Source organism: Muntiacus reevesi, chromosome 12 (assembly GCF_963930625.1).
Source record: "Muntiacus reevesi chromosome 12, mMunRee1.1, whole genome shotgun sequence".
Lineage (NCBI taxonomy): Eukaryota > Metazoa > Chordata > Mammalia > Artiodactyla > Cervidae > Muntiacus > Muntiacus reevesi.
Window position 1 is genome coordinate 498,050 of NC_089260.1, and position 13,913 is coordinate 511,962.

A 13,913-nucleotide genomic window follows, 5' to 3' on the forward strand; every position below is an offset into this window, starting at 1 on the left:
CTGGAGGGGGAGAGTGGGGTGGGGGCTTGACAGGACCCAGGAGCCACAGGTTGGTGTCCTCCCCTCCTTTGGATCCGCAGAGGCATGGGTTTGGTCTCTAAAGTACAGAGATATCCTGCTCGGGTAGAAAGTGAGAGCGCCCCGCTCCAGCAGGCTGTGCGCACCTTTTCCAGGAGGTTCCAGATGGTTAGTAAAAGAAGGGTCAGGCGCACCGCAGAAATGGTTAGCCAAACTGCTTAAATATGACATGTTTTATTTACAAAAGAAAACCCGAATATCAGCAGAGTGACGAAAGAAAAATAAAATTTAAAACCAACCTCATGTTAGAGGCCCAACACCAGGGGACAGGAGGCAGAGGGGGGTGATCAGAGGAGAAACAGGCAGCAGGGGGCCAGGAAGAAAGACGCCCAGCAATGTGTGTGCGCGAAGGGAGAGGGGAGAAGGCCCCGTGAAGTGACTGCTCCCGGGCTCCTCCTGGGGAAGTCTGGGACAACTCTCGGCAGCCAGACTTCACCTTCACCCAGGCTGATACGGACCAGTCGATTTTTGTGACAGCTGACACGCGACTTGGTTAAGTTCCAGTCTTATCGCGGTTGAGTGTTTGGAGCAGGGAGGGCAGGAGAGGAGAAGGTGGGCAGGTGGGGAAGCAGGTGGGCAGGGGAGAGGCGTGCCCGTGGTCGGGGGCAGGGCTGGGTGGTCATGGTCAGCAGGACAGTTCTGTGTCTGCCACCAACAGAATCAGAGGGGAAGAGCTCCATGTCAGTGCTGGTAATCATTGTAAGGGATCAGATCTTAATGAGAGGCAGGGAAGTTCGAGAGAATGGGGAGGGAAGAGACGAACAGAGAAAAACACATCAGCACGACTCTGACCAGTCCCTCTGGGAAATAAGGCTAAACTTCTTACAAAGCAGAAAATTTCGATTCATCGGCTAATAGCTTTATTGCCCCAAAGCAATCTCTGAACCTCTCTCCTGATGCTTCCAAGAGTGACTATGTTGATAATGTCCCGTTATACAACCCTCTAGCCTGGAGACCGCAGATGTTCTTAGGAAGCATAATTTTTTCAGGATCTGAGTTCAGTAGTTAATAAGAGGCATGGCCAGTCATTTAAAATGCATGTGGTGGGAAGGATGTCACCCAACAGAATCTCCAGGTCTCTCCTAACTATGGGGAAAGTTCTAAGTTTGAGGTGTCCCCAAAACAAGAGTAAAATTTAAAAAGACATCATGGCCACACCACAGAAGTAACACAGAAGGAGAGGCCCCAGAGAATTTTCAGATGTGTCTCAATGATCACATATGAGGTTAGAGGCCATCTGGAAGCAAGGCATACTTAGATGGGCACTATTTTAAATTTCCCCTTAAGAGGTGACCGCTATAATTTGCACTTCACAGGAGAGGCCTCTGGATAATTTAAAAGGTAGGGAGCAATTCGAGCTCTGTTTCCTGCTCAAAACAGGTCTGCTTTCAGAGGGTCCCCCCCGCCATTATGGTACTAAGACAGTAAGATTTGCTCAAAGCCCACTTACCTCCCACGCCGTAGGCAGAACACGAGGAAGGGTCACAGTATCCAGGCTGGCCAGACGGACCCTGTGGTCCAGGGACCCCCAGGTGACCTGGTGGACCCCTTGGTCCAGGAGAACCAGGGGGCCCCGGGCTTCCTGGCCGACTCTCCCCAGAAGGCCCTAAGGAGAGTCCACCAATGGAAACAGTTGGTCTCTTATCATCACGGGTGAGGTTTCAGACCACCAAGTAAACTAACTGTTATAAGAAGCCATCTTACACGTTCTGACAACTAGGGTGGTCTGCTCTTTCTACTCAATGAGTTCTATTTCTGAACTAGATTTGCTGGATAGAGGATCACACTGCAATCACACATTCGCCTGGAGGTCAATGCTTTCAATCAGCTCAGGAAACTGGAAAGCAAAATGCATTCTTTTTCATCACCTCTTGAATATTAAGGGAAAGGAGCAGGCCACCACCAAGCTCTCTACGAGCTTCCATTTCCCAATGCAGGCTCCCACGGATCCAGTGTGAGGACACGTGCACACACACACGTTTCCACACACAGGAACACACCAGACCTCAACCTGGAACCCCTACTGGGTGATGGCCCCAGATGATTGAAACAAATTATTCTAAGTTCGAAAGAAATTATACTGCAGGAGAAAAATGCAAATTCTGAAATTGGACCCAATATATGAATCCAACCTTTCTTTAGGCTAGCTTGTATCAATTGAAAACGTAACACTGAATAAAAGTGAGAGGGCGATTAAAATTTTTGTGAATTTAAGAAATATGTCAGACTGGAATTTTTCTGGCTCATGTGTTTGTTTTGTTCTAGACCTGGATTTCAACAGTGTTTCAAAGGCCTTTTTCAACTAGAAATGAATCTCTTCCACTAGAACCAAAATGAAAATCAGGAACACATATCACCCTGTATTTTAAAAGTGTTGCAAATCTCTGGTGAATCCAGTTCCATTCAATTAACATTCACCAAGCATTCGTTCTGTATAAGGCATGATCTAGATCAGTTCCTCATACAATCTAATAACAGGAGTATCTATATTCAAAGCAGACCTATTGCATTAGGAATCTCTCCTACAAAAAATATTTTCCAAAATCAATAGGTTGGCAAGAAAAACCAGTAAGTCATTAGATTCAATATGCTTAAGACTGGGATTGTAAATACCAGTAGGATTGAAAACTTATAATTCTAATAAACAAGTATGGTCATCTGGAGGCCAAGCTAAAAGCACATAGTAAAATTCACAAAACCCAACACTTGCACAAGCCCATGGAGTGAGACGAGCACGGTGGCAGAGACTGTGAGTGCTCATCACACGGCCATAGGCCCCCCAGATTTTGAGCCTCCAGGTCGTTCAGCTGGGGCTTGTGACTAGTCCCAGCCCGTGGAATATAAGCGGAAAGGACGTCTGCCATCCTCCATTCAGGAAGCTGACCTTTCTCCTCAAGGCCCTTTCCTCTAAAATGAGGGGAAAGTCAGCCTACCCACATCCAACGTCGGGTGCGTGTCAGTCCACGAAGCATCTGGGGCTGATCCCTAACTGCAGCGTAGGCTAGCCCCAGCCTGACCTGCAAACAGTAGGGTCCTCACACATGCTCTGGGGCTGGTGTAGAGGAGACTCCTCACTAACACGCTGGCCTTCCAGTGGAAGGAACGGGACGCAGGGCCGCTCCAGTCGGCCACACGGATGTAACAGGGAAACGCGGCCATCTGCCTCGCCTGCAGTGTCAAGTAACTCTGAAGACTTGGGGTCTCCACCTGCAGTTTGCTGTTGGGCAGGAAGACTTACCTGCTGGCCCAGGGGGGCCTCTGGGACCTTGAGTTCCAATGCCTGGATTTCCTTTCTCTCCCTTCACACCAGTTAAACCTAGTTGTTTTTAAAAAAAAAAAAAAAAAAAGGAAAAGGAAAAGAAAAGAAAATTCTCCTTAAATGAAATCTGGGTAGTTCTGTTTTTCCTGGGTTTCACAAGGATCTCTCTGATGAGGACAATGAGGGTTGATTTGGGGTTATGTTACCACGGGACTTTTTAAATTGAATCCTGACACTGGGGCCTTTTGCACAACCACATACAGAAGACTGGCTCTGTGTCTGAGTGTGTCGTCTGTGTTTGTAACAATGCAAGTTTACAGTCCTCCCTCCGCTGAGGTGGCCCAGCCCACTGGGATCTGGCTGGCGTTTTGCACACACGGGCCATCGGACTGATGCGGCTGGCACTCCACAAGGAGCACAATAGAAATAACCAGTGGACATGTCTAACATTTTCCTTTGGGTCCACCCTGTAATGTATCTGCAAAAGGCATGAATTATAATTAGGCAGCAAAGCTCTACAGAGCCTGAGTTTCCATTAAAAACTTGGAAGCTTCGGGGAAAGCCTGTGTTTGATTTGGCTGATTCAGCTCCATAAAAATCTAAACCTATTCATGTTTCTTTTCCACTGAACAAACCTCTTCTTCCAAACAATTTACGGTGCTATTAACAAACTATACATTTTCACAGGCAGGAAAACAAAGAAACACACACTCTGACACCTCATCGTCCCAACAGGCCCTAAGAAGACTCCTGGACAGGTGACAAGGCCGCAGGGGGGCCCGGCCCAGCACAGACGGCTGCCGAGCCCGGGGTCCAGGCTGCGGGGCTCGAGGCGCAGAACGTCTCCAGTGTCTGTTTTCATACGTACAGCAACACTTTGCATTAATGGGATGGGAACTACACGTCTTTGCAATTGCAAAGAAATTACGTGTGAGTTGGGAAAGCCGAGGAGGAAACACACATAAAAGAAAACAATCAAATTGACAGGCAGCCGGCATGCGGCTGGTCTAAAGTGTTTAAACTCACAAATAACTCTTTTTTCCCTTCTAAGTGCGATGTGTATTCACTGTAGACAAATTAGAAGACCAAGAAGCAATGACTCCAATCCTAGAAAACAATCACGTTTGACATCTTGGTTTGTAACTTCCAGAAAGAAAGGTATTGATGCAGTATTTGCTCTGGGAATAGCAGCTTTTTCTACACAGATAAAGCTTGTCCTTTGACGTCTGCTGTGCTCCTAGTGACCACTTTTTGGGGTCAAGGTACACCTGTCACCTTTTAGAAAAGCTCCTTGTTATCGGTCCTCGGGGCTGTTCCCCCGCAGCGAGGCTGCCCAAACACGCGCGCGTGCGGCACGCGGCCTCAGTGGCACTTTCTGAGCTCACCAAAGGCCAGAGCTGCAAGGAGGCGGGGCGCTGACTGCGGAGCCCCGACCTCCTGCTCCGAGCCCCACTCTTCTAGGAGCTGACAGGAAGAGAGTGGTTCCTCAAAAGTAAAAACTACAGCCGCATCAACACTTAGCGCTCCATTGTTGTTCAGAAAACCACCCTGAGTCTCCTGGCTGTTATTTGCAGCTGCTGGCTTGGCTGACTGGGTAAGAGTCGGCGTGGGCACTATTTCTAATCAGAGGGAGATGCTTGAAGTTGTGCCCTAACACGCATCGGGGATTCAGCAGAAACCGCCTCTTCTGTGAGAGCTGGAGCCGCGTCCCCCACAGGGACCCACTCACTGCTAAAGAATGAGGACTCGAGAAAGGACACCGCTGACCAACGGCAGGCTGCAGACTAACGGCACGGTGACTCAGGCCTCCCGTGACCTTACGGTACCCACGGATCGACGCCAAGGAGACGGCTCCTCCGGGACCCCTCATGAGAGGAGGACGGAGGAGATTTGGCTGAAGAGGACATTCAGGAAAGAGTCCCTGCGCAGAAACCCTGACAGGTTTCCTGACTGGCCCTGTCCTTCTTCACAGGGAAAGCAGAAGGCGGGGACCGCTGTGGAGTAGGGAGTCTGGTTGTTTAAACTTTCTACCTGCGTAGAGAAAACAAGCGGCATTTGATATCATCTGCACTACAACTCAAAGTAGGAGAAGAAGGTCCTCACAAGAATCTTCCAGCCCCTCAAGATGCTTAGGGCCTCCCTGGGTGGCTCAGCTGGTAAAGAATCTGCCTTCAACGCAGGAGACCCAGGTTCCATCCCTGGGTCGGGAAGATCCCCTGGAGAAGGGAATGGCAACCCACTCCAGTATCCTTGCCTGGGAAGTCCCGTGGACAGAGGAGCCTGGAGGGCTCAGTCCATGGACTCACAAGAGTCGGGCGTGATTCAGTAACTAAACCACCAGATGCCTTAAAAGAAAAAAAAAAAAAAGAAAGAAAGAAAACTGTAAGGATATTTATATATATAAGAGAATTTTAGGTTTCATTATCCTTGACCTTATGAAATGTTCCAACTACATATAGCCTAATATGTTATATATTAATAATTGCCTATGTCTTCACTTGTGTTTCTCAGACTGAAGGAATACTCATGAAGCTGAACTTGGTTATAAATCTCTCTTTTTGGAATGAAAAAACCATGCTAAACATCCTTATTTAAGTAGCTAAGTGAGGACTGAGACGGAAGGCCAGGTTCAGAGACCTCAGATCTCTAAAAAGAGAACGGGAAATACTTTTTTTTAAAGGAGCTTTTCTGATGTGGATCATTTTTAAAGTCCTTATCAAATTTGCCACAGTATCATTTCTGGTTTATGTTCTGTCTTTTCGGCACGCGGGATCTCAGCTCCCCGAGCAGGGATCAAACGTGCGCCCACTGCCTTAGGACGTACAGTCTCAACCGCTGGCCACAGGGCGTCCCTGGGTGTCTCTGATAAGCCTCGTAGGCTGTGATCAAGAGCAAGGAAGTCAAGTGTTCCAAAATGTCAACCAGCAGCTGTTCCTGAGACGGCACTGGAGTCTGTGGACCGAGTGACTGCCTGCAGCCACCGCCCATGATGAGGTCCCTCACGAGTCTCTCCGGTGAGGGTCCAGGGTGGGGCCGCTGGGTGCCGAGAGGGGGTCTGCAGAGCTGAGTGCCTGCACCCTGTCCACGAAGACACGGGGACTCCTGAGGCCACAGCTGAGTCCCTCCTGCCATACCCTTCCTACTGGCCATCTCCACAGATACTTCTCATTCTTCAAGACTCAACTCAAATCTTCTCTACACCCATAACAGGCAGAAGCACAACAAATCCAAAGGGCAAGGATCACCTATTTCATTCATGGCTATATCCCCGATATTTCCAGGTGATGGTGGTTTATTGCTAAATCATGTCTTTTGCGACCCCACGGACTGTCCATGGGATTTCCCAGGCAAGAACACTGGAGCGGGTTGCCATTCCCTTCTCCAGGGGATCTTCTCGACCCAGGGATCGAACCCAGGTCTCCTGCATTGCAGGCAGATTCTTTACCAACTGAGTCACCAGGGAAGCCTGTAAATATGGAATGCTTCACGAATTTATGGTGCCTTCCAAATAGCACATAACTAACAGATATTTACTGAATGAACAAATGAATGAATGATTTGCTTCCATATTATCTGCGCCTCCCTTGGCACTGATCCCATCGCATTGCTTGTTTTTACGTTCATCCGGCCTGGAACCAGGAGCCTGCTGACTGCAGGGATCGTGCCTTATTTATTGCTCCAGCATCAGATCCAAGCTCTCACATAGTAGGTGGTCCAGTAAACACTGGAAGAATAATGGGATGACTGCATGTCTACATCATCACGCAGCAGATGGTTAAAAGGAGGCATGACCTTTGAAGGATCAACAAACAGAATTTCTTAGGCTGGAAGCCTGCTTTTACTTTCACATGCGTGGCTTTTGTGGAAACTGTTTTTTCCTAACAAGTTCCTTATGGAACTTGTTATGGGGCCATATCAACTACTTGCGTCATTTAGAGATGAATATCATGGAGTCCAATCGAATTGGAATTTCTGTCACTTTTTTTAAAAAAATGAGTGTAGCTGATGGAAATGAAGACCTAACTTTCCAAAAATATGATTTAAGCTAAGATTAAAATATCCTTAGTTTTCTGTGGAGTTACCAAAAAATATTTAGAATAGAGTCTTTTCTATCATTTATTCCTTCTTCCTTTTTTTCCTTTTTTTAATGAGAATTTTTATGATCTCTCTTAGATCTTGCTCTCATTAAAAATTTTAAGATCTTATTCTCATATTTCTTTCTTTTTAAAAGAAAATCTTTAAAACTTAAAAAACAGACTTTACTTTTTTAGAGCAGTCAGGTCACAGCAATGCTGAATAGAAAGTAGAGATGCTTCCCACACACCCTCCCCTGCCCTTGCTTGGCTTCCATCACCATCAACACCCCTCCCTGGCGGGGCACATTTGTCATATTCTTTCTTTAAAAGTCTCACTGGGGGATCTCCCTGGCGGTCCAATGCCTAAGCCTCCATGCTCCCGATGCAGGAGGCCCAAGTTTGACATCTGGTTTGATATCAGGGACCTAGATCCCACAAGCTGCATCTCAGATGCAATACAACCAAGTAAACTGATTAAATACTATTTTTTTAAAATCTCATTAGAAGCCACATCAGGGCTACCTGAGTCTCCCTCACCACTAACCTAAGACCAACCCTCCAATATTTTCTTTGCTAGAGCATACATATTCATCTGGCTGCACCGTCTCAGCTGTGGCATGTGGGATCCGTTCCCGGGCCAGGGGTGGAGCCTGGGCCCCCTGCTCTGGGGGCACAGAGTCTCAGCCACTGGATCACCAGGGAGGCCCCTCCAGTATTTCCTCTTATGGATGTACGATGGCAGAGACCTGCTTGTTTTAGTTCATCCTTGTATTCCTGGTACCAGACACAGATCAGGCACTCAGGAAATACCTGCCAAACAAAGGGACTGATGAATGAAGCACAAGGTCTGACTGTGGACTCTGACAACCCTGAAACGTGGTACACCACCTGTGCCAATACACGGCCTCCCCAGGTTTTGAATCTAAATGCTTTACACATATAAACTCACTTTGTCTTCACAAGAACCACGATGGCGGGTACTACTCTGAACCTGAAAAGCGGGCTGTGATTCAGATAGGTTAAGTGACTTGCCTTTAGCTAGTGAAAGCCGCAATTTGAACACAGGTAGGTTGATACCGAAGCCTATACACAGAACTAACTACAGCATTCCCCGCCTCTCAACCCTAAGCGGGATTTCGAGGCTGCATCTGTCTTGCTTGTTGCCGACACGGCTCCCTGAGCTGCCTGTCCAATCAATCTGCACGTTTTCTCCGGCTCCACACTCAGAAATCAGTCCTGTGGTTATCACATCTCCTCAGCTTACTTCCCCTGGTTTGCACACTTGCCTTCTGCTCTGAGCAAGCCTTGGGGTTGATTTTCAGAAGATTTATCTTATTCACATTGATGACTTGCCCAGGGTCTGGCCTTTGGTTCCCAGTTTCCTATTTTCTTTGGCCTGTTGACCTCCGGGTGTGGAGAGTTTACTCATTTCTATGCAGCCCTGAGCACAGCAAGCACTCGGGCCAGAGTCTCCAGCCACTCTATGGAGCAGTCGTTCATTCCCTCTTTATCCCAGCTATGCGGAGCAACTCTCAGAATTTATGCCTAGGCAGATATGCAAGGCCTGGGTAATGCTTTCATTGTAATTCTACCAAGAAGCCACAGAAAATGTGAGACAAGGCTTCAGTTGTATTATTATATTGTCTGTTGCCTAGGAAATGGCTGGCAATGCATTCCAAGTAGACTTCATTTTTCATTCAATGTATGCTTGAATGCCTGCTAGGTACAAGGTACTGGAACAAATACCTCATTACAAGATGGCAGATTAATTGGACTCACTCCAACAAGTGTTTTCTGTCCTTTTCCAGGCTCTGCTATTTCTACATGTTTGGGGTGTAGGATTAGCATCAGCACACAGAGCTCCAAGTTTTGTGCTTCACTGGCCAAGACTAGAAAATAAATATTTTTGTTTTTCTTGTTTTTGAGCTGGAAGGCAAAGTTTGTGGGATCTTCGTTCCCTGACCAGGGATTGAACCTGTGCCCCGTGCAGCAGAAGCACAGAATCTTAACCACTGAACCTCCAGGCAAGTCCTGAAGTTGGTTTTAAATGTAAACAATCTTTGCAAACCGTTGCTAAGAGTCCATCTCTGTACAGCCTTTTCCTTTAACAACTGGCCATCTAGTATGCCCCCATAATGCAGGGTCCAGCCAGGGACCACTGTAGATCTTTCAGGAAGAGGGAATTTGGTGCAGAGATTTGGTTACATGGGCGAGAGAAGGACTGAGAAGCCAAACAGAGATGATGAGGCAACCCACACCCCAGCAGCAGCAGGAAGCAACTATGGCCGCCAAGCGTGCAGCGACAAGGAGAAGGAAGGGTGTGCCTGGTGTGCCGGAGCCCAGCGCCTGGGCCTCCTGGAAGGATCTGGAAAGAGAGAGGGGCAGTGTCCAGTGGGCGCAGGAGCCACACGGGGGCTTGGGCACAGCTGGAGTGGCCGAGGGGGCCGGGGAGAACAGCCTGACTTCTCTCCTCGTCAGACCCTCAGCCCTCGTCCACGGCTCCCACCGGCTGCACCCGGCCAGGGGCAGAGCTCAAGGGAGCCTGGAAACAAAGACGTGCGGCTGCAGGAGGGAGAAGGGGTGAGGGGACAGAGGAGGACGGGCCCCCAGCTCATCAGCGGCCCTAACTGCATCTCGCCGTTTGCAGCCGCAGGGCGGGAAGGAGCAGGGATCACACAGCAGGAAGCCTGTGCTCCGCCCACTGGGCTGGGCCACTGGTGTTAGGACCTAGGGGCACCCGACAAGAATGTCAGACCAAACGCCAGCCTGTCACCCTCAGCTCCAAAGTCTGCACTGCTCTTCTTCAAATGTCATCTTATCGTGTCCAGCACTGACGGTTGGAAAAAGTATAAATGATTCAAACGTAGCAGAAAAATGAGCCAATTGCTGCAGTTTAAAAAATGGATATCATAGGTTCAGCATGAATATTCAGCCAGTTGGTGATATTTAAATAAATATCTAAGTTAGAGCTTGGTCTGGTCTTCATCCTCACAGAACCAAAAAGTGACGTGATGCTCTCCATTCCTGGAACGGAACGGAGTTGTGTCAGGGTGCTGGGACAAGGCCCGGGTCTCAGAGTTTAAAACAAAACGTGTTACAGCCAACAGCCCTCAACAATAAACAGAACGAGCCACTATTAAGATAAACACATCATATATCTCTGATCCGCATCATGTTTTTCCAAGCTAGCAAAAAAGTTCAAAAATGTCAAATTACTCTGCTATACACACACAGACACACGCATATACATAAAAGGGTGACTCAGGTGGTAAAGAATTTGCCTGCAATGTAGGAGACCCGGGTTTGATCCCTGGGTGGGGAAGATCCCCTGGAGGAGGGAATGACAACCCACTCCAGTACCCTTGCCTGGAGAATCCCATGGACAGAGGAGCCTGGTGGGATACAGTCCACGGGGTCATAAAGAACCAAACACAACTGAGCCGCTAACACACATGCACATAATAATTTAATGTCAAAATTAAATTTAGAACCAATGAAAATGGAGAGGGTTAATGAATACATCCTCTCTATGTATGTTTTCACCTAGCTACATAAATGCATTCTGCTACACTTCTTTATTATAATGTATTTATTGCTTTAAAAGCCATGTCAAAAAATTTCTCTGAAAATGCTTTATCATAACGAACATAAACAGCCTAAGTTTTATTATACAAACTAATACTTGTTATTCTTTCATTTCACTTGCTTATGCTCAGAGCCAAAAATTTAGAAAATGCCAAAGTACCTTCCTACATTTAAAAGAAAGGGGGTGGGGGAAGGACATCGGATGAAGGCAGTCAAGATGTACAAAGTTAACAGTTAAAAGATAAGTAAGTACTAGGGAAGGAATGTACATCATGATAAAAACAGTAATACTGCTGTGCATTGTATATGAAAATTACCAAGAGTAACTCCTAAAAGTATTTTCACAGAAAAAAATCTTTTTCCTATTTCTTTAATTTTGTATCTATACAACAGAATGGATGTTCACTAAACTTATCATGGAACTATTTCCTGATGTAGGTAAGCCAAATCATTGTGCTAAACTCACATAGTGCTATATGCTAGATAAATCTCAATAAAATTGGAAGAAAAAAAGGAAAACAGTGATTTTAAAAAAAATGAAAGATAAAATAGATCGCCCGTGGGGTCGGCTGTGTGACTCAAGGAACTCGAGCTGGGCTCCGTGACAAGCTGGAGCGGTGGGATGGGTGGAGGTGGGGGGCTCAGGAAGGGGGGTATGTACCTACAGCTGGTCCATGGTGATGCTGGGCAGAAACCCACATAGCATTGCAATTATCCCTCAATTAAAAATAAAGAAGAAAAACAGTCTCTCTCTCTCCTCTCTCTAGATTATCTGTGTACACACGTAGGCAGTACAGGCAGAAGGCCTTTTGACCTTTGGCCACAGACATCTAAATTAGACACTCAAATTTGGGCACTGAAATACCCAATGCACTTTCTATTTTATATGCAATAGGAAATGCATATTAGATATATCCAGTATAACCAAAATTTCTACTTAAAATTTTCACCCTGCCCTTCTGGCTAAAATTATATGATGATGACTTGAAGAGAATGCTGACATTGTCAACTTGGCAGTGATTGGCTATTAACAGGATGTCTTTGGATGGATGAACCAGAACAACATGGGCTTCTGCTTTTATCATGACTCTTGGGTTGAATGAGGAATGGCAGCCAAAAAGCTAAGCAAGTGGTAATTAACACCATAAATCACTTATGAGTCATGAAATAACCACTGGATGTCAGGTATTATGAGGACTAGAAGGAAAAGAGACATGGAATTAGGTTTGTGGGGAGCACGGAGCCTCATTGGTGAAACAGCAGAAGTAAAACCAATGAGAGACAATTGAAGAAAACACACTCAACTTGGGTGCTACCTGATACACGTCACATAGTAATGAGGCAGGGATCTGCCGTTGCTTCAGTTGCCAAACATTCGTTCAGGCTCCCTGGGGAAGGTGTATAGAGGAAAGGCATCGTCCCATTCAAGGAATCCAGAGTCCGGTGGGAAGACAGACAAGAAGGTCGACAGTCACAGCACAAAGTGAGACAGCTGGGGGCCAGAGGCACAACAGACCGGCCCTGGTCCAGTTCAGTGGGAATAACCAGGCGTGGCCAGCACGCTGGGCCGACAGCCAGCCCTGGGGAGGAGGAGCGGTCTGCAGAGCTGGCCGTCGGGATGAGTTTCGAAGTTTGAGCCTGAATAAAGCAGAGGAAGGCAGAGAGCTGTGGGGAGTCGGAAGGACATGTGAAAACCCACAAGAGGTGTAAGGCCAGGGCAGCACAGGAGTCAGCAGGACAGAAAGGAGCGGGCGCGGATGAGACCGTGGCGAGCGGGGCGGCCGTGTGGATGCCCCCTGCCCGACGGGAGAACTGCATGTCCGCCTCTCGCAGAGGGTTCACGCATTTCCCCGCCCCTGAGAGCTGGGCGGCTTTGATCAGCGGAGCATCAGCGACTGTGATGATGTGCACGATCGGTGGGTGGGTCAGCCTACGTCCGTCACTGGCATAAGGAGAACACAGTCTGGGTCACGGCCCCTCCAGCCAGAGGCCCAGCAGAGCAGAGCTGCCCTGCCCCCACGGACACACGGTGGGGACAGTGTCTATTGCTTGTGTTACCGAGGTTTCTGTGGGTCGTCATGCAGCGAAAGCTGATAATACTGAGTCCTGAGCAGTCCTCCTGCTAGAACGAAGGGGACCGACGTGAAGAGCAGCTGATGGGGAAGCGGCACAGGGCTGCACAGAAATCCCTGCTGAGCGGGCGTTGACATTGGCTAGTGTTCCAGCAGAATACCCGCCACCCTAGACAAGGACTGAAGTCCAGGGCAGGAGTCTGCTACAACTTACTACACAGGCCTTCCAATTAAGGATTCAAAAAAAAACTTAAACTGCAGAAACAACTACATCAGCTTTCATGGCAAAAAGAAGACAAAACACCAGTTACAGGCTTTTTGTTATTGTAACAGTCGTATTACAATAGTACAAAGGGAGGGACACAATTTAACGATGATTGTAACTTGTCCGTGACTTCTTTTTTAGCATATGTGCTGCCGAAGCGAGCACTGTCGGTGACTTCTTAAGGTAATTCTTTGTGTTTGACTGGAAATTGATTTTATCCTAACTACAATTAATTCTAGAAACAGATGCCCCAAAAAGTGTTAGTCTACGAAAAGAATTTTCCAATAGGTGCTATTCTTTCAAGGTGTTTAAATCTACATCTTGTATTTCCCTTTAAAAAGCTACATCTGGAATTTGAATAATTTTAAAGAGGTGGGAGAGAAAGACACCCACTTAAACGGTGGAAACAGGCAGACAGAGTATGAGCCAACCCTTCCCAAGAGTCCTAGAAGTCCGACTGCTTGGAAATGACTCTTACAGATGAACGCATCACCCTGGGTATACTGCAAGGGCAGAAAACCTTGGTTTAATAAATACTTATTCCCAAATTCTGAACTACTTCTCCCTTCAAAAGGCAC

General features: G+C 47.3%; 1 protein-coding gene across 6 annotated transcripts in view; it reads right to left on the reverse strand.

Annotated features, from left to right (window-relative positions):
- Positions 1-13,913, reverse strand: part of COL14A1 (collagen type XIV alpha 1 chain) — a 225,961-nt gene that overhangs the window by 852 nt on the left and 211,196 nt on the right. For 5 of the 6 annotated variants that reach the window (XM_065903379.1, XM_065903381.1, XM_065903380.1 and 2 more), the window contains exons 46-47: positions 3,317-3,394; positions 1,529-1,684 (exon numbers count right to left, since the gene is read on the reverse strand). In XM_065903379.1, the coding sequence (XP_065759451.1) occupies positions 1,529-1,684; positions 3,317-3,394 (234 nt within the window). Of the gene's footprint in view, positions 1-7; positions 792-1,528; positions 1,685-3,316; positions 3,395-13,913 lie in introns of those variants that run through there. The other variant, XM_065903382.1, reaches the window with a different exon arrangement.